The 18797-nt window shown below is 55.8% G+C and overlaps 3 protein-coding genes across 5 annotated transcripts; 1 reads left to right on the forward strand and 2 right to left on the reverse strand.

The window, feature by feature from the left end:
* Positions 1-509: 509 nt before the first annotated feature.
* ZSWIM3 (zinc finger SWIM-type containing 3) lies at positions 510-4225 on the reverse strand. 2 transcript variants are annotated; one of them, XM_083508640.1, is made up of 2 exons: positions 3695-4225; positions 510-3411 (listed from the first exon to the last, which is right to left on the reverse strand). In XM_083508640.1, the coding sequence occupies exons 1-2, from the start codon at positions 3847-3849 to the stop codon at positions 1350-1352; spliced, it is 2217 nt and encodes a 738-aa protein (XP_083364766.1). In that variant the 5' UTR covers positions 3850-4225; the 3' UTR covers positions 510-1349. The 2 variants fall into 2 exon arrangements, with proteins under 2 accessions (XP_083364766.1, XP_083364767.1); XM_083508641.1 differs by having other exon boundaries at positions 3612-3715.
* A 709-nt stretch (positions 4226-4934) lies between these two features.
* ACOT8 (acyl-CoA thioesterase 8) lies at positions 4935-10041 on the forward strand. The gene is made up of 6 exons (XM_083508661.1): positions 4935-5113; positions 6768-6904; positions 7817-8042; positions 8780-8937; positions 9388-9579; positions 9704-10041. The coding sequence occupies exons 1-6, from the start codon at positions 4959-4961 to the stop codon at positions 9820-9822; spliced, it is 987 nt and encodes a 328-aa protein (XP_083364787.1). The 5' UTR covers positions 4935-4958; the 3' UTR covers positions 9823-10041.
* SNX21 (sorting nexin family member 21) lies at positions 9039-18485 on the reverse strand. 2 transcript variants are annotated; one of them, XM_083508660.1, is made up of 4 exons: positions 18401-18485; positions 13540-13843; positions 12356-12510; positions 9039-11258 (listed from the first exon to the last, which is right to left on the reverse strand). In XM_083508660.1, the coding sequence occupies exons 2-4, from the start codon at positions 13817-13819 to the stop codon at positions 10587-10589; spliced, it is 1107 nt and encodes a 368-aa protein (XP_083364786.1). In that variant the 5' UTR covers positions 13820-13843; positions 18401-18485; the 3' UTR covers positions 9039-10586. The 2 variants fall into 2 exon arrangements, with proteins under 2 accessions (XP_083364786.1, XP_083364785.1); XM_083508659.1 differs by lacking the exon at positions 18401-18485 and adding an exon at positions 16806-16926 and having other exon boundaries at positions 9947-11258.
* Between the last annotated feature and the right edge of the window lie 312 nt (positions 18486-18797).

Genomic DNA, 18797 nt, shown 5'->3' on the forward strand with positions numbered 1-18797 from the left:
AGCAGCACACGGAAACACCGTTTACCTTCCCGCCGGAGCAGTACCTATTTATCTACTTGCACTTTGATGTGCTTTTGAACTGCTAGGTTGGCAGAAGCAGGGACTGAGCAACGGGAGCTCACCCCATCATTGTGGGGATTCGAAACGCCAACCTTCTGATCGGCAAGCCCTAGGCTCTGTGGTTTAACCCACAGCGCAGTAGTTTAGGCCTTTAACTGGACTGTGAGACTTAAATGAAAAGCCTTTGCTTTTGAAAAGCAGAACTCCAAAAGTGGGTTTGTGAAGCACACTTCTCCCTCTGCCTTTTGGGAAGGTAATTAGTTCAGAAAGCTGGTGCAACAAATTACCTTCCCCAAAGGCAGAGAGAGAAAGAGTGAGCTTCACAAACCCACTTTTGGAGTTCTGCTCGGAGTATTGGCTTCAAGGATATCCCGGGCACCTGGTCTTTGGTTTTGCTTTTTAACGGCAAACAGAGAGGAGAGAATTGAAACACAAGGCAAACTGAAAAGTACGTTCAGGTACCAGAGGAGGACGGTCAGACTTTTATTTCCAGCAATAAATTTGGTCTAAGTACATAGCAGCAAAACTAGTCCCTGCTGGGAGAGGCTTCAGGACAAAGAAAGAAAGCAACAACTCGGCATCGCCTTTCCCTGCCGCTGAAGCCAGGCGGGGGGGCCCAGCCTCCACCCCAGAAGCATTACAGTAAAAATACAGCTAGAACCAAGACAGCAATTCTTTGCATGCATCAGGCCCAGAGAGTCACGTTGAAGCAGCCAAACACGACCACCCCTGGAAGGGGGGCTCTCCTTCCTCAGAGGCTGGACGGCCATCTGCCCTGGAGCTGAGATTCCTGCATAGCAGGAGGTAGGAGGTGATGGCCCTCAGGGTTCCTTCCAGCTCTGCGACCCTATAAAATGACCTGTGTTAAAGAAGAAGAAAAAACAAGGGAGGCGGCAACGAGGAAACAAGACGTGTGAGTCAAGAGCGACGGACGAAGGTTTGGCAAGGAAGATGCCCTGGAGAAGGCCCCCCCCCCCCCACGGGAAGGAGGCCTTCCCTGATTGTCAAGCCTGCAGCCATGGGCTGCAAAACCTGGAGAATGCGTGTGTGCGTCAGAGTTAGTCAACGGGGACCTTTGTAGCATACAGGTCAGGAGGAACGGTTGTGCCCGCCACCTGCACACCAAGTCATAAAGAGCAGCCACCAAAGGAGGACCAGAAAAAAGTCTGCTTTCTTGCTGCAAAACTGAACAGCAACCCTGAGTTTCTTTAGCTGGGAAACACCACAGTGGGCCTGGAACACAGTCAAGGTCGCCTCCAGTTGCTTGCGACACCACACTGGTGTGGATTTCAAGCCAGGGAAGTCTGGACGTCTTCAACGGCTGGGCCGGGCATTCCTGAAGTCACCTCAACTTCTTCCATCTCTTCCTTTTTCACCCAGAGAAAGGGGAGGTCTCCTACGTTCCGGACGTTGAGGGGCTTCTTCTCTGGCCCCTCCCCACCCTGCAGCTCGCAACACTTAGTCCAGATGTTGACAATCATCTTGAGGGTGGAGGTGCGCTCCTCCAGCTCCTCCCCCTCGCTCTGCAGCAAGAGGTTCCCAAGTTCCTTGCTGAGAGACTGGATCTTCTCCCCCCGCTCCCCTGAGGCCGCCCCCACTGCCCCCAGCGGGCCTGCGGAGGGCTCTGTAAACTCGAGAAGGTTCTCCCCCAAGACGGAAAGGTGCTGGTATTCCTTCTGCCAGCGCTTGCCCACCATGGCTTCTCCCACCACCTCCCGGTTGGCTAGCAGCATGGACATGATGTGTCGGCAGGGCAGCTGATAGCGGCAGTGGAAGTAGCAGCTGCAGCTCTTGCCGTCCCGGCTGACCTGGTGGGTGTCCTCCAGCAGCTGCACCGTGGTCTTGAACCTGCCGCAGCTCAGGAGCTGGATCGACTTCTGCACCACGTCCCACTCGTTCAGACACAGCTGGTAGGCAACGTCCGTGCAGCTGTCCCGCAGGGCCGACAGCATGGTGGCAAGAGGCTTGGCTGGGCTGTACTTGGTGAACTGCTTCGGAGGCTCCTCTGCTGCGTTCCTGGGCAATGGCTGCTGCTGCTGCGAGGCGGTACTGGAGCTGCGTCTCACGGTGGGCCGGGCCAGGACTTTCAGCTCCTGCATGAGGCCGCTGCGGCTGTCCTCCGCCAGGCCCTGGGTCAGGTTCTCCAGGCCTTTGGTGTTGAAGCTGTCGGCGTACTCCACGAAGCGAAGGATGCTGGTCTCCAGCGACGGCTGGTTGCCGAAAAGCTGGGACAGCTTTTGAGCGACGAGGTCCAAGCTGTCGATGTAGGTGCTGCAGGAATGGAGGCCCTTTTTGGCGTGCATGTACCAGAGCATCTCGCAGGAGAACCAGTTAGTCCGCAGGTACTTGTACAAGTCCTGGTCCACCACGTGCCTCACCTGCTGGGACAACGCGTCCAGGTTCGAGGTGGAGGTGGAGAAGACGGCGTCCTTCAGGGCCAGCTTGAAGTTGTACTTGAAGGAGAAAGACGCGTGGGACTCCTTCAGCTTCTTCTCCAGGAGCCGCACAGTGTGGTAGACGGAGAGGAGGACCTGTGCCGAAGGGAAGAGCTCCTGCAAACTGGCCCGGTGGAGGAAGGACATGTCCATGAAGACCACCTTGACCTTCTGCCATTCGGGGTTGAACTCCTTGAACACGGAGAACATCTTCCGCGTGTTCTCCTGCGTGTCCTCCTTCAAGATGGCAAGGTGGACCAACTTCCCCACCCTCTCCTTGCTCTCCACGAGAAAAGCATACAGGATGTGGCCCTTCTTGCTCTGGACCCGGTGTAGCAGAAGGCTCTCGGGGAACTTGACGAAGAGGCTCCTCATCTTGCTGGTCTGGAAGTTCAGCCTCTCCAGGTCCTGGTCGCTGCCAACGCTGATGGAGGCCAAGGAGCCCATGTCCACCCGCAGAAAGTTTTTCATCACTTCGGCGACTTGGAGGAAAGCAGAGCTGGAGGAGCCATCTTCCCCCGCCTGAAGAGGAACCTCGGCTTCCTTGCGAGGGGAAGGTGGGAGCAGCGGAGGCTCGTCAGAGTCCACTTCGACCTCCACGCTCACGTCGCTGTCCCTTTCACAGGCTTCTACCTCCGCTGGCTCCTCCCTGCGCAGCTTAGCTGGGGGGCTGCCATGAGCTTTGGGGAGGCCAGGCAGCTTTGTTGCCATCCTGGTCCCAGGTGGGGCATTGGAGCTGACCAAGGAAGCCTTGGGCTCTGTGTGGACGTGGTTGCCATTCAGCTCACTGATCACCAGTCGGTCGATTTCCTCGTTGTATTGCAGGACGAAATACGCCGGACACAAGCTGGCCTGCTGCCTCCTCTTCTTGCCGGAGTCTCTCGACCGGGAGCAGCCAAACTTCACCTGCATAAACCTGGTGAATGGAAGAGGAAGGGGGACGTCAAGAGGGTCATTGCCCCGGCAGCCCAACTAATGGGATTATTCAGGAGAATCAGTGAGATAATGCCACAGTTCCCTGAGATTATCATTCTAGGATTATTGTAGGTGATTAGCGGTAGAATAAACCTGCCTGACCATCAGACCAACCCCTTGTAACCGCAGCAGAAGTCCTACCAGAAGGTATCTTAGATGCGGGAATTCTGAAAACGGCCCCCCTCCCCTCCCCGCCCGAGGGGCTGAAGCGCAGGCCTCCTTACGTGACGTCCTCGCGGATGTTGGTCCCGTTCTTGCGGTTGTGGAAGCGGATGGAGACGCAGCTCCTCAAGCCGTACTGGAGCCGGTTCTCCTTCTTGTAGGTGCTGAAGCACTCCCGGAAGTCCTCGTAGTTCTTGAAGCAGGAGCCCAGCTCCATGGCTGCCCCGGGCAAAGGGTCAGGATGCTACCCAGGGGAACGGAGGAGCATCCCTGCCCTCAGGATAACTGGGGTGTGGGGGGGGGTTGGGGAGAAGGGAGCCCCCCCAGACCCCTATGCTGCCCCCCCAGGCCCCCTTCCCAACCCACCCAAAGGGAACAATGGTTTCGAATGAGGAGGGGTTAACCCCTTCCTGCCTGGAAACTCCCCAAACCCACCCAAAGGGAATAAGGATTTCTCTCTTTTTCGTGTGGGGAGAGGGGAAATAATGGTTTTTTTGGGGTGGGGCTTAACCCCTTCCTGCCTGGAAACTCCCCAAACCCACCCAGTCCCACCCAAAGGGAATAAGGATTTCTCTTTTTCGTGTGGGGAGAGGGGAAATAATGGTTTTTTTGGGGTGGGGCTTAACCCCTTCCTGCCTGGAAACTCCCCAAACCCACCCAAAGGGAATAAGGATTTCTCTCTTTTTCGTGTGGGGAGAGGGGAAATAATGGTTTTTTTGGGGTGGGGCTTAACCCCTTCCTGCCTGGAAACTCACAAAACCCACCCAGTCCCACCCAAAGGGAATAAGGATTTCTCTTTTTCGTGTGGGGAGAGGGGAAATAATGGTTTTTTTTGGGGGGGGGCTTAACCCCTTCCTGCCTGGCCTCCCTCTGCCGTGAGCGTGCGGCCCGTTAACCCTTCCCGCGCCAGAGCCCCTCTCCCTCGGCTCCCCCCGCTCCGCCCCGCTCTCTCTCCCCCTCCGGCTCCTTCCCTCCCCGGCCGCCCTGCCGAAGGAGACCCGCTCGGCCCGCCGGCATCCCACCGGGGACGGAGCCCGCCCCTCGCCCGAGACCCACCAATCAGGGGGCGCGCCGCAGGATGGCCAGCCGCTCGGCCAACGGGAAGGCCACGAGACCAGGGACCGGCGAGCGGATTGGCCAATCGCGAGGCAGGACCCGCCTCCGGAGAGGGAGCTTCCGCTTTCCGGACGCCGCGTCAGGAAGCGAGTGGGCGGGGCGACCGCCTGCCACCACCCCCCGCAGCCAATGGGAGAGAGCGAGGGAGAGAGCGCTTCCGGGTTCGGCCGCGCGGACTTCCGGCGGCCTCCTGTCAGGTGACGGTTCAAGATGGCGTCGCCTGCGGACACCGGCCGGCCTGAGGCTCCCGAGCGGAAGGCGAAGGGCGAGGCGGGCGGGGAGGAGGCCCCTCAGGGGGGCGACCTGCGCAGCGTCCTGGTCACCAGCGTCCTCAGCCTGGAGCAGCTGGACTTGGACCTCTTTCGGTCAGCGGGGGCGGAGGAGGGCGGCCGGGAAGCGGGGAGGGAGTCGCGCAGGCCGGGCCTTGGGGGATATGGACCTAGAATCTCGGAATTGTAGGGGTGGAAGGGACCCCCAGGGTCATTAATAATAATAATAATAATAATAATAATAATAATAATAATAATAATTTATTTATACCCCAGCCACTCTGGGCGGTTTCCAGCAGGAGATTAAAAAGACATTAAAACATCACTCATTAAAAGCTTCCCTAAACAGGGCAGCCTTCAGATGTCTTCTAAAAGTCAGGTAGTTGTTTATCTCTTTGACATCTGCTGGAAGGGCGTTCCACAGGGCGGGTGCTACCACCAAGAAGGCCCTCTGTCTGGTTCCCTGTAACTTGGCTTCTCACAATGAGGAAACCGCCAGAAGGCCCTTGGCGCTAGACCTCAGTGTCCGGACAAAACGATGAGGGTGGAGACGCTCCTTCAGGTCTACTGGACCAAGGCCCCACCCCCTGTGATGCAGGAATCTCAGCCTGAAGCATCCCTGGCAGGGGGCCATCCAACGTCTGTTTCAAAACCTATAAGAATAATAATTATTATTTATACCCTGCCCATCAGGCTGGTTTTCCCCAGCCATGCTGGGCGGCTCCCAACCGAATATTAAAAACACAATACAGCATTAAACATAAACAACTTCCCTAAACAGAGCTCTCCAAGGAAGGAGAGTCCACCACCTTCCCAAGGGAGATCCTGCCGCTGCCAAGCAGTTCTTACTGTCAGAAAGTTTTTCCTGAGGTTTATTCAGAATCTCCTTTCATGCAATTTGAATCAATTGGTTGCTCCCCTGCAGAAAACAAGTTTGCTCCATCTTCCATGGGACGGCCCTTCAGATAGTTGAAGCTGGCTATTGTATTGAGATCTCAATTTTCTCTTTTCCACGTTTCTGGAAGGTTTCTTCCCATCTTGCAGCACCAAATGGCACTGAAGCTCTTATGTTTTTGGTTGTTTGATTAAAAAAAAAAGCCTCCCTTTAAATTTTTGTCTGCAATGAGGATCATAAGACAGCTGCTTATCAGTGCTTCTGTCTGTGGGTCTCTCTGTGAGAACGGGACAGTGAGCTAGATGGGACTTCTTTTACTTGATCCAGCAGCTAGGCTGTACTTTTATTTCCACAGCATAGGCAACAAAGGCAACAGTGTAATCAAAGTCTTGCTGATGGATTCATATCTGTCTTGCAAACAAATGAAACAAAAATGGCCACCTCACACAAAGTGTCAAAGCCCAAGTATGCCTCTTTGACGGGTGACAACTTGAGTGGGTGGCTCTGCCCTTTGAAAGACAGGCCCTTGGTCTGGAATAACACGAGAAACAAAATGGGCTCTCTTGCTTCCCTGTCTTTTCTGAAAACAAGCCAAGCTTCGTGCTGGGAATTGCTTTTGGGAGAAATTCAAATGTCCTGGGCCCTGACCCCAGATAGTTGTGAGAGTGGGCTGCAAGGTTCTGATTTGCAATGCAGAGAACAAGAACTATGCGGGTCTGACTTGACTCCACACTATCCACCCTATCCCCACAGGCCACCCTATAGTAGGCTAAATGAAACAAAAAACAGGAATCAGGGAAGACAGAAAGGTGCCATCTTTTGGGGAATAACCTCACTTTGTTGCCTTTCTCCTAGTGGGAGGCACTACTGGGTGCCAGTCACACAGCGACTCTTCGGTGGGCAGATAGTGGGCCAGGCCTTGGTGGCAGCTGCAAAGGCTGTGAGTGAGGATGTACAAGTCCATTCGTTGCATTGCTACTTTGTGAGAGCAGGTAATAACAGGTTCTGGGAAAGGAGGGGGTGGGAAGGGTGGAGTTCTTGAGCAGCGTCTTATAAGCAGACCCTGGTAAGCTGCAGAACTGGCAGTAGAAGGTGATGACTCACACAACCACACCCAAAGTGTTGCCAGTGGCCAGGTAAAGATCCAAAGGAAGCTCACAGGCAAGGTTGTGATGGACGGAGATGGCCATTTGTGGCTACTGGGCCTCCACATCTAATCACCCAAGGGAGGCTGTTTCCGGTCACACAGATTCCACTGCTGGAGTAGATGGGCCACTGGCATGATCCAGCAGGCTCGTCTTAGGTCCTTATTTCTCTCTCTCCTTTCAGTATCCCCCCAAAACCAGTAAATACAATCACTCATTGTAGCTGTGATTCTCATCAATTCCTCAGTGCAGCATCTAAGTACTACCTACTTTTTTTGCCTTAAGCCTGCTGCTTTTAGTGGATGATGGTTTGTGTGTTGTTGGCCACTGGGGGGCGCTCCTGCTTCTCCTTCCAGGCCCAGACAGGCCACATCTTAGCAGCCAGAGTGTCCCAGGAAGCTGAAACAGCAGCTGTAAGGGTGGTGGCATCAGACCCAGTTCATCACCACTTTTGGTCTGACTGGGACTGAAAACAACAGAGGGAGGAAATTCTGCACCTTGTCCCTGCCCACTTCAGAAGCTGCTGCTGCTCCCACCAGCCCAGCCGTGCCCACCCCCGTTTGACTGTCATGCTGTTATTCCGGGGCACAGCCCAGAAGCTGCCTGAGCGCTGCTCTTGATCTCTGGCATGGGGGGAAAAAGGAGATAGAGAAGAACCCAAGAGAGCGAGTGCTTGCTCGTATAGCAGCCATAATGCTCCCATCGCTCTCCCTTTCTGGGGCGGCAGGTGAGCTGACCAAAGGCCCTTCCTGCTTCCAGGGGACCCCACGGTGCCGGTTCTGTACCAGGTGGAGCGCCCTCGCACAGGGAAGAGCTTCTCGGTGCGGTCGGTCAAGGCCATCCAGCATGGGAAGCCCATCCTCATTTGCCAGGCCTCCTTCCAGCAGGACCAGCCCAGCCCCGTCAAGCACCAGTTCCACATGCCGGACGTGCCCCTTCCAGAGGAACTGCTGACCCAGGAAGAGCTCATCCAGAAGTACCTGCAGTGAGTGGCGCGGGGGCCCCACCTCTCTTCCAGAAGACCGTCCGCTTGGCCATATACAGAGAGAAGCTTCCTGAGGCAGAAGTTACCAGCCTTGCCCTTGGCTCCTGCCAGGCCCAGGGAGCCAGCTGTGATGTGGGGAAAGTGTGTCCTCCAGGAGGGCAATGGGCTTTCCTGGAGCAGCTGCACTGAGCTCAGCTCTGCGTTTGCTCGCAGTTCGGAACTCTCCTCTGGCTCTGTGCAGCTCCAGCAAACTTGGGTTGGCCAGGCTAGTCTGTGGAACCCCTTCCCACAAGAGGGAGTGGTGGCCACCAACTTGGGTGGCCTTGAAAGGGGATCAGGAAGTGAGGGCTCTCAATGGCGACTAGCCAGGATGGAAACTGCAGGAGGGGAGAGGGCTCTGCCTCTAGCCCACGACAGCTTCTACCCAGTGCCATTTTTCTGGTGCCAGAGTTCACCGTGAACACCTCCCTTGTTCTCTTGTAAGAAGGCTCCAGTGAGTTCGGGGGGGAAAAAGCCCTGCTTCTACCAGTCTTGGTTGGTAAGCCTGGCTGAGCAAGTGAGAATGAGGCCCAACATTTTCCTCCAGACCCTCCCAGTGGTGTTGGGGCTGCAGCTCCATCCCTGGACATTGTCCAGGCTGCCTGGGACCTGTGGGCAAAGGCTCCCTGCTCGCCTGCAATGGCGCCCCCCTTCTGCCCCCAGCCAGCTCACTGCTCGTGTCTGCTCTTTTTTCAAAGGGACCCAAACCTTCTGGACAGATACAGGCAAGGGCTCTGCAAGATGCTGGCCCAAGAAGTTCCCATCGAGATTAAGCCAGTGAACCCCCCAGACTTCTTCCACCGGAGACCGCAGGAGCCCAAGCAGCTCTTGTGGGTGAGAGCCAGGGGCCACATAGGTAAGCTCTTTGGTACCTGCCCCACCCCCGTTAGCATCCCAGGGATTGGTCTGAGGCCCAGAAAAGTCCTCTAAATCAAGTATCAGTGTGAATCTGCATCCTTTCGCTTGAATCAGTATTCAATTTATTTCTTTTACAGAACAAAAAACCCAAACACACATTTGGGGGTAAGGGAGGAGAATTATGGGGTGAGGAGGGATGTGTGGAACACACAGGCTCCTGCCCTGGAACTCTAGAGCTTTGTCTCTGGAGAGATTGCTGCACAACGCTGAGGCCTAGGAACTTGCTTTGGGAGATCATTTGGGTCTTTCAAGTTTGCCCAGTGCTGCGCCGCCTCCTCTCCAGCTCGTACAGGGGCACCCGGCACCCCTATGACCCCCTCAGCAGGCTCTCTGCTACCCACCCCCTGCGCCTTGCTCTCTCCTCCAGCCAGCGATGTCTGTTTTGCAGGCGAATGTGACATGAAGCTGCATTGCTGTGTGGCCGCCTACATCTCGGACTACGCTTTCCTGCGGACGGCCCTCTTCCCCCACCAGCACTACAGGGTCAGCTTCATGGTCTCCCTGGACCACTCCATGTGGTTCCACGCCCCCTTCAGAGCCGACCACTGGATGCTGTACGAGTGCGAGAGCCCCTGGGCAGGTAGGTGCCAGGCAGGGAGCGGGGGGGGGGGGGGCTGTGCGGGGAAGAGACGCCTGAGGGCTGTTCTGCGTCACAGCAGACAGTCCTCAGCCACCGCCCTCCTCCTCCTCTCTCTGACACGCAGGGGGGTCCCGGGGCCTGGTGCACGGGCGCCTGTGGCGCAGGGACGGCGTCTTGGCTGCCAGCTGCGCCCAGGAAGGCGTCATCCGCGTGAAGGAGCAGCCCTCCGGCAGCAAGCTGTAGCGAGGAAGAGAGCGGTCCTGCTCATGGACTTGGGCAGGCCCTGCAGGCCTCATGCTGGAACGGCAGCAGATGGAAGCCAGCTGGTCTGGGCGGCTTTTGCACAGAGACCCACAAACAGAAGCACTGACAAGCATCCTTTTTATTGGGTGAAGGGAGTTAGAAGACTGGCCCTTGGCTTTCCCTGTCGCTAATAAAGGGGCAGCAGCCCCTCCCTCCAAGGCTCTGGTCTCCTGAGGCTGCAAGGGAGGGAGGGAGGGACCTGGTTTCCACCCGATTTCCCTTTGACGCCCTGCCCCATTGCAAGAGGCAGAAGCAGGCAGCCCCTCTTCCCTGGGAACCACTCTAAAAGCTTCCCTTTTTCAGCCTGGGGCTGGAACCTCAGCTCCCCTCTCCGCAGTAGGCTGGAACCCCAACTAGCAGCAACAGCACCACCCACCTCTGGAGACCCCCATGCTTCCACTTGGGGGAGGAGCTGTGCCCCTCTGCCTACCGCAACAGCTATTAGTGTCAGACAAACACGGCAGGCGGATGCTGCTATCCCTTTCCTCCTAGAGGCATTCAAGTATTACAAAGAAGTCCCTTTCAGAAGCCAGGGAGGCATCTAATTCCTCTACGGAGCCCCAAATAAACAGCCCCGGCGGCTGTTCCTCGCGGGGGCACGGTGGTCCTCGGGAGGGACGAGTTCACTGTGCCCTGAAACAACAGTCCGGTTTCTGCCTGGGCTGCTCCCCTCCCAGGATCCAAAGTGAAGCCAGCCGGCCTCCTCAGGGCAGGGGCTGTTTGATGAGCAGTTCCTTCAGGGTGGGTGGGTGCATCTCTGCCGCGCCGGCCTCCTGCAGTCGCTGCAGCCGGGCCTCTGCCTGGCGCTTGTCCCTGCCCAGCACCCAGGAGAGGCGGATGTGGGCCTGCAGGAAGGGGGCCAGCAGTGGGTGACTGTCCTGCGCCTCCAGGAGACACAGGGCCCGTTCGCAGGCCGCGTGCGCCTCCCCGGCCTGGCCCAGCTCCTGGTGGCAGACGGCCAGGCCGGCCAGCGTCAGCAGGAAGTGGCCCGAGCGGCAGGCGCCCAGCCTCTCCTGCAGCTGGTGGGCGTTGGCCCAGGTGGCCAGGGCCTCTGGGTACCTCCCGGAGCACGTCAGGCTCTGCGCCGCCTGCAGGTCGCGCAGGAAGAAGAACTCCAGGTAGTCAGCTGAGCGCCGGATCTCTGGCAGCGAGTGCAGGTGGGACAGGAACTGCTCGAAGGCGCGGCTGCGCTTGGCGATGGTCTCGGCCGTAAAGTTGCGCCGCAGCCGCTTCCGGGGGAAGGAGACGCCCGCCATGTCGCCGCAGAAGCGCCGGCGCAGGTGCCGGTTCAGCCGCTCGAAGTCAGAGTAGCGGCGGGAGATGCAGGCGGGCGCTTTGTCGAACTGCCCCGCGCGGATCAAGTAGATGGTGTAGAGCTGTGGGGTGGGACAGGGAGGGGGCAGCGGTGAGAGGGGCTGCCCAGAAAGGGACAGAATCCAGTAACCCCCTCCCCACCCCGCAGCAAGACAAACAGGGAGGCATGCCCCTCTCCCTGGCTTCCCGCTGCATGAGCCTCCCTCCCCCCTTCTGCAGACAGATCCCCAAGCAGCAAGGAAAGGGCTGGGAAAGCCAGGCAGGGGAAGCGGCGGCAGCCATGGGGAAGTTACCTGAGGCTCTTCTGCCCAAACCGTAGCAGCACAAGGAAAAAGAGAAAATAGTCAGGGCCAGGCACCCTACAAGACATTGCCCCCCTCCCAATAAGGCATGGCGGGTGCGAGAAGAGGCAACTCCAGTCTTCCTTACAATAACAACAACAACAACAACAACAACAACAACAACAACAACAACAACAACAATAATAATAATTACAGTATACCCCGCCCATCTGGCTGGTTTTCCCCAGCCACTCTGGGCGGCTCCCAAGAGAATATTAAAAACACATCAAACATTAAAAACTTCCCTAAACAATGCTGCCTTCAGATGTCTTCTAAAAGTCAAATACAGTCATACCTCGGGATGAATACACTTCAGCTTAAATATTTTTGGGTTGCGCTCCACGGCGACCCAGAAGTAACAGAGCATGTTACTTCCAGGTTTCGCTGCTCACGCATGCGCAGATGCTCAAAATGACGTCAAGCGCAGAAGCGGCGAAATGTGACCCACACGTCTTATGTTCGCATCCAGAGGTACCACTGTAGTTGTTTATTTCCTTGACATCTGATGGGAGAGCATTCCACAGGGCAGGTGCCACCACCGAGAAGGCAGAGGAGGGTGGGGCAGGCAAAGTCTGACCGCCCCCTTTTTTCTCCAGGTTGTAGAGTTGGAACTGCCTCAGAAGCGGGGGGGGGGGGGGCCCAATGGGCATTTGGCTGGCTTAAGGCCAGGAGAGGCAGCTTCTCTCTACAATATCCCTCCCTCTAGATGTTGGGCCCTTCTCCCGTCTTGTTTTTGCTGCTCCTCCAATCCCAGGTACTTTCCCAGGCTGGGGGGGGGGGTGTTTCCTTCCTTCCCCCCCCACCGCCATCTCACTCACCACGTACTTGGAGTTCCGCTCGCTGACCACGTTGGCGCTGGTGACCTCGAACAGGAGGCGCTGGGGCACGAAGCTGCCCCGCGATTTCCTCCAGAGCTCCTGCAGCTGCCGGGTGAGCAGGTTGCTGCCCCTGCGCTCCGTCGGGGGGCTGTGCTCTGCAGCAGGGGGGGGAGGCAGAAAAGGAAGAAAGCAGATGTCAAGCTTGGGGGGGGGTCCCTGCTTCCTGGTGGGCAAGAGCTCGAGCTGAAGATTTGATGACTTCTGTTTCTGGCATGGAGAAGAGCTGGGACCAAACACAGAAGAAGAACTTGCAGGATCAGGCCATCTTCTTCTCCCAGTGGCCAACCAGATGCCCGTTTTAGGAAACCCACAGGCAGAATCTGAGCACAAGAGCTACACTCTCCACTCCTGGGATTCAGAAGCAATTCTTTCTCCCTGAATTTGTCTAATCCACTTTTAAAGCCCCCCCGAGTTCTAGTGAAGTAGAAGAGTTTGGATTTGATATCCTTCTTTATCACTACCAGAAGGAGTCTCAAAGCTGCTAACATTCTCCTTTCCCTTCCTCCCCCACAACAAACGCTCTGTGAGGTGAGTGGGGCTGAGAGACTTCAGAGAAGTGTGACTGGCCCAAGGTCACCCAGCAGCTGCAGGTGGAGGAGCGGAGACGCGAACCCGGTTCACCAGATTACTATTCTACCGCTCTTAACCAACTACATCACACTAGTGTTCTGAGAGAGGAAGGCAAAGACTTTTCTATCCGATTTCCCTGCTCTGCATCACTTCCACCAGCTTCCGTCATGTGACCTCTTGCTCGCCTTCTCTCTAAAAAGCCCCTTCATAGGGGAGTCCCTCCACCCCCTGGATCCTCTTGGTTGCCCTTCTCTGAACCTTTTCCAACTTTACAGCATCCTTTTGGGGGCGAGGCGACCAGAACCGTACACAGTGTTCCGTAGCGTCGCACCTGTGAGTGATCTTCCTGCCAGTGTGCTAGTTGCTTCTGAAGGGGCTGAACATTGGCTGGCATAATAATAATAATATTGGAGAGGGCCCCTTGGCTCCTTCCCGTTTCGGGTGCAGGCAGTTCCCTTAACTGCAAGCCCCTGCCCAATGTGCTCTCCTATGCACCTGCACACTGACCATGTGCCCACAAGCCACCCTCTCTGCTGCCGGCTCCAGGGCCCTACCAGTGTCCTCCGTGTCTTCGCCCAGCAGGTCTGGCTCTGGGGGTTGCCCTTGCGCAGCCACGCCAATGTCTTCGTCCTCCTCTTCCTCTCCCTCCTCCTCCTCATCGTTGCTGGTGAAGCTCAGCGTCCCGCTGAGCCGCGTGGAGAGGCCCTCGGTGTCATCCTCCAGCTCGGAGCTTTCTGGGAACTCTTCCGCTTCCGAGCTGCAGCCTGCCAGGCCGTCCCGCTCGCCCTCTCCGGTCAGGGCATGTCGCAGGCGGTGCAGGATGCGGGAGGCCATGGAGATGCCGGGGGGGGGGGAGCCCTGCAGGGAGGAAGAGGCAGTTGGGTCACTCTCAGCAGGCCTCCCCCCCCCCCTACGCCATGGGGCAGGGGTTTCCCCAGTGGAGCCTAGTTTCTCTGCTTCCCTCTTTAGCACTTCCTTATATATATTATTGGCTTCTCAACACACACAGAAAAGTGAAAATGTAACAAAAAGAAAACAGAGATTTAAGCCCATAAAGCGTCACACCCCAAAAGGACAAAGTACAAAGACCCAGCGCAGCTTCAAAGGGGGGTAGTAAAAGTATGGACTCGTACAAAGATTCCCTTTGCAAATAATAAAGAATCATAAAAATGAAAGTATTCTCTGCCTGCGAATTCCATCATTATTGAGTATGAAGGTTCTACATAGTCCTAAATGAGCCAGACAGGTGCCTGTTCTGATGGCACTGAGCTTCCACATGCTGCAATATCTCTGTAAGAAGTAAGACCATGCCATACATTTCACAAACGGTGATCCAAACTCTGCCTTTTAGATACTCAAGAAGGGCCGTTTGCCAAACTCTTGAATACCAGCAATCCAAACTATTAAGATTAAAGGTCTTCCCAGCCTGCTGTTAAGAGATGCGAAGTAAGTACTTTTCGACTCCGGTTCTGTTTCCACATTCAGGCTCCAAAGCGCCAGGTGGACAGATGGGAGTAATAGTTTGTTTCGTTATCCAAGAGAACTTGGCAAACACCTCTTTCGAAAATTCAGCCACGTTTGAGCAGCCCCACCACATGTGCTTCTAGGTACCAACTACACGGCTGCCTCTCCAACACAGTGAAGATGTACCTGGATGCACAAAGGAGAGAAATTGTGGAGTAAGGCACCAGCTGTGGACTAACTTCAGAGACAGTTCTCCAGGTTGGACTGACAAAGACCTGTATGAAGTCTTGGCCCACAGGCCATTCTGTGGCACTTCCTTTGGGACCCACCTCAGTCCTCTTGCTCTATGGGCCTGTGGTGGGGAGCTAAGGAAGGGACCCTAACAGATTCCTCAAGCTGCTCCCACAAAGCTTAAGAAACACCCCTTATGCAGAAAAAGACAGCGCAAAATCACAAAATAAACATTGAATATAAACGCTTGCTAAGGGAAGACTGAAACTGCTTTTGTCTTGGGACAAAATTTAGTTCAGTTGATTCAACAAAACTGATGAACTTGATCCAGGGAGATCAGCTTTTCAAAGTCTGAGAGAGATTAAGAGTCTTAGGTTCCACATGGAGTAGCGACTGTTCAGTAAATTCTTAATGTGGTGGGTGGCCTCGGTGACGGGATCGCAGGTTCCCAATGTCTGGTTTCAAGTCTCTTAGCAGGCAGGCATCTTAAATCACCACCTCCGGTGCCGGCTCCCTCGCCTCTTGGCACCCCCAGTGGGCAGTATTATCCACTTTGGGAGCCGGTGACCTATGGGAAACGGCTGAGTGAGTCATCTGGAGGTTTGCTGGGCTGCGGTGTCACCTGTCAGCAGGTGACAAGCAGCTCCACTTGTTTCTGCCGTTAAGCCAGGGAGGCGATAGAAGTTCAGAAGAAGAAGTTTCTGGAGCTGTTTGGGGGTGGATTTGGGTGGGGAAACCCACTGATGTGGGTGCACTGATCTGGATGGAGTTGCGCAACCTGTCTTACATGGGAGTTGCATGGGGGGGGGGTTACATGGTTTAGGGGTGGTCCTGGATTTGGTACTCTCAGGGCAGGAATCAGTGGCCAGGGATGCTTCTGGAGAAAACAGGACTCTGTGATACCTGCTCTGTCTGCATCCAGGCTGGGCTAGGCAGACTTCCGGCATGTGGGATCTGCTCTGTGGTTTTGCTGAAACTCCACAATCCACCAACCAGAGCCAGCTGCAAAAAAGGTCTCTGGGGGAATGGATCCCGTTAGCTACTGTTCTCCATAAACCATGCACTGGAATTGTCTGCGCAGAGAACTGCCAATCTTGCACCTGATCAGGGATTTGGAATGCAAAACTCTCAAGACAAGGCAACCAGTTGGCATCCATATTTTACGGGAAAGAAACACGGGGCGAAAAGTGAATAGCCCTCATATAGTTTTTACTTGCTATGCTTATATTATTAGAAGTCAGTTAATCCCTCAAAGGTCCACCAGCAGATCCTGACTTACCTTGTGCCCACTCCGGACACTACAATGCCCACTCTGCCTTGGAAGACAGTTTGGAAACACCAACATCACAGATTCCTCAGATCTCAGAATTGCAGAGCTGGAAGGGACCCCCAAGGGTCATCTAGTCCAATGTGGGAATATGGCAGCGAAAGTGCTTGTTGGGGCCTCGCGCCACATCAATTCTCTACAGTTACACGGGCTGCCTCCTTCGTTTTGGGACCCAATTTAGGCTTCTAAAGCCCTAAACTCTTTTAGGGCGAGGCTCCTGTGGCCCTGCAGATGTTCTTTGGGCTCCCGCTCCCATCAAGCCCAGCCAACATCTGGAGGGCTGCAGCTTGCCCTGTCCCACCCTGTGCCCCCTACAAGACTGCCTGGGCTTTTGCATTCGGCCAAGGAGGCCTGCCTGTAGGATAAAGAAAGCTGCCAGATGTGAGGGTCAGGGTCTGGGGTGGGTGTGTGGCAGCAGCTGCCCTGCACTTAATGGTGCTCTTGCGCAACCCTCCCCGCCGGCCTTGTTTTGGAAGCTTTTGACAAGAATATGCAAACCATTTTCATTTCAGTCTGCTCTGGATTAACTGCTGCTTTATTAATAATGGCTGTTAATTGCTGCTCCATTTTAAGGGGATGTGACATGGTCTTAACTGGACAATAGCTTAATTTTTAATATTTTGTGACCATTGTGTTTCTCATGGTGCCTTGTGCACTGTTTTGGAGGGGCAACTGTGCCCTGAAAAGTGGTTTTGAAAGCCCATAATAATTAGAGCCAATGCAGTGTGCCAGTTAGAGTGTTAGACTAGGACTTGGAAGAGCCCAGGGCTCAAAGCCCAATACAGCCATGAAGCTCACCTTGGGGGCCAGTCGCTGCCTCCCAGCCTGACCCGCCTCACCAGGTCGTTGCAGGGATTAAATAGGGAAGAGGGGAGGACCAGGGGAGGACCACGCACACCCCCTTGAGCTCCTTGGAGATATAAATGCAATGCAACAAAATGAAACAAGATGATGAATCTTTGGTTTGTGGGGCTTCTCTCTCTCTCTCTCTCTCTCTCTCTCTCTCTAATCTCATTATAGTTTCTGTTTGACAATTTAAAATACTCATTTTTAGGATATCAATGACTTCTTCTCTTTCCATGTACAGGTAGGTAGCCGTGTTGGTCTGCCGTAGTCGAAACAAAATAAAAAAAATCCTTCCAGTAGCTCCTTAGAGACCAACTAAGTTTGTTATTGGTGTGAGCTTTCGTGTGCATGCAAAGTGTATCTGAAGAAGTGTGCATGCACACAAAAGCTCATACCAAGAACTAACTTAGTTGGTCTCTAAGGAGCTACTGGAAGGAATTTTTTTATTTTGTTTCTCTTTCCATGGTTCATTTTACATATCAAATCCCTGCGTTTTTACAAAAACTAAAGCATTCAGTATGATTGCATCCATCAAAACTTATTTACACTGTTTAATTTCTCTTAATGCTGCTAACACAGTTGCGGGTTTTTTCTGCCCTTTGTTTTGAAAGCCAGAGAGAGGGTCTCTCTGCAGAGGGTACTGGATATAGAAGGAAGGGAGAGAAGAGGCCGCAGCTGGGTGCCAGAGCTAGCCTGAGGCATCCTACCTGGCATGGGAGAATACCCGCCCCATGCACACCCAGCGAGGAACAGCAAAACAAGGCTGGCACTCAGCGCCCTCCCATCCCCAGAGGTTTCCTGGTTCTTGTCCCAAGGGGGCAGCTGGAAGCTGAGCACCCACAGGGGCAACCTGGGGCCTCGACGTGATGCCAAGGTGCCTCAGCCCCAGGGCACCCACGGGTGAGGCAGGGCACGCCCGCTCTTCCAGCTCGTCATCATCATTTTATCTGCATGCTGCCTTTCCATGGTTAAAACAACGCTCAAGGCGGCTGACAAGATTTACATAATTGCCAACGTAACAAATGTCATAAACAGTAAATAAAACACATGAAAGCCCAGCCCATCTTCCTCTGGGGCGGCAGGTGCCAGGGCGGGCCTTGCCCTCTCCCCCCCCCCCACAGGTACAAGGGAGCAGGAGGGGGGCGCAAACCACCCCTCCCGCCCCACTTTCTTTGGCAGGTATTGCCAAAGGCGCAGGGGCGCAGCCCTGCCCTGGAAACCCTCCGCCCCAGAAAGCGCGTAGGGTCAGTCGGCAGGGGGCACTCTGCACATGCTCCGGGGCCCCTTTCGCGCAGCCCCACCCATGGCAGGCCCGGGCCGCGGCCCCGTCCGGGAAAAAGGTCCCGGGGGCTCGGCGGGCGAGGACTCCGGAGGGCGCGCGCGGCGAAGAAGATTGCGCGCAAAGGGATGCGCGCTCTGCACATGCCCGGAGGAAGCGCGCTTGCAGCTCGCCCTGCCGCGGATTCAGCCCGGCTGGGGGGGGCAGGCTGGGGGACCCCCGTCCGGTCCCCCCCCAGACTCTTGGCGAGCAGGGGGTGGCCGCTCACCTGGAGGCAAAGGCGGCTGGGGGCGCCGGCGTCTCCGTCCTCCTCCTCCTCCTCCTGCGATGGCCGCTCGGGCTGCGGCTCCTCCTCCTCCTCCAGCCGCCGCCTCCCGGCTCTCCGTGGCCGGCCTCTCCCTCGGCTCCCCCCGCGCGCCGGGAAGGAAGCGCCGCCCCCGCCGCCGCCCGCGCCCGGGAGCCGGAGAGGCGTGCGCCCCGGCGGGGGGCTCCCTTTCCCGATGCGCCCCTTGGAGACGGGGCGAAGAAATCACAGACGCGCCCTGAGATTTGGGGAGGGCGCAGCGCACAGGCAACAAAGGAATTCCGTGGCACGGAGCCGCAGGGCTGGAAGCGCGGGCGACGATTCCCCGGGTGCCCCCAGCACCCTCCAAAATCCCCACCAA

The sequence above is a fragment of the Podarcis liolepis genome (assembly GCF_965112155.1).
Source record: "Podarcis liolepis genome assembly, chromosome: 6".
NCBI classification, from domain to species: domain Eukaryota; kingdom Metazoa; phylum Chordata; class Lepidosauria; order Squamata; family Lacertidae; genus Podarcis; species Podarcis liolepis.

Excerpts from the sequence above, each read along its gene's own strand:
- ACOT8 (XM_083508661.1), top strand. The coding sequence starts at position 4,959 with ATGGCGTCGCCTGCGGACACCGGCCGGCCTGAGGCTCCCGAGCGGAAG. Across the intron at positions 5,114-6,767 it reads CTGGACTTGGACCTCTTTCG|TGGGAGGCACTACTGGGTGC; the intron begins GTCAGCGGGGGC and ends CCTTTCTCCTAG. Across the intron at positions 8,043-8,779 it reads CTCATCCAGAAGTACCTGCA|GGACCCAAACCTTCTGGACA; the intron begins GTGAGTGGCGCG and ends CTTTTTTCAAAG.
- SNX21 (XM_083508660.1), bottom strand. The coding sequence starts at position 13,819 with ATGGCCTCCCGCATCCTGCACCGCCTGCGACATGCCCTGACCGGAGAG. Across the intron at positions 12,511-13,539 it reads CGAAGACACGGAGGACACTG|AGCACAGCCCCCCGACGGAG; the intron begins GTAGGGCCCTGG and ends CCCCTGCTGCAG. Across the intron at positions 11,259-12,355 it reads AGCGGAACTCCAAGTACGTG|CTCTACACCATCTACTTGAT; the intron begins GTGAGTGAGATG and ends CCCACCCCACAG.
- ZSWIM3 (XM_083508640.1), bottom strand. The coding sequence starts at position 3,849 with ATGGAGCTGGGCTCCTGCTTCAAGAACTACGAGGACTTCCGGGAGTGC. Across the intron at positions 3,412-3,694 it reads AACATCCGCGAGGACGTCAC|GTTTATGCAGGTGAAGTTTG; the intron begins GTAAGGAGGCCT and ends TCCATTCACCAG.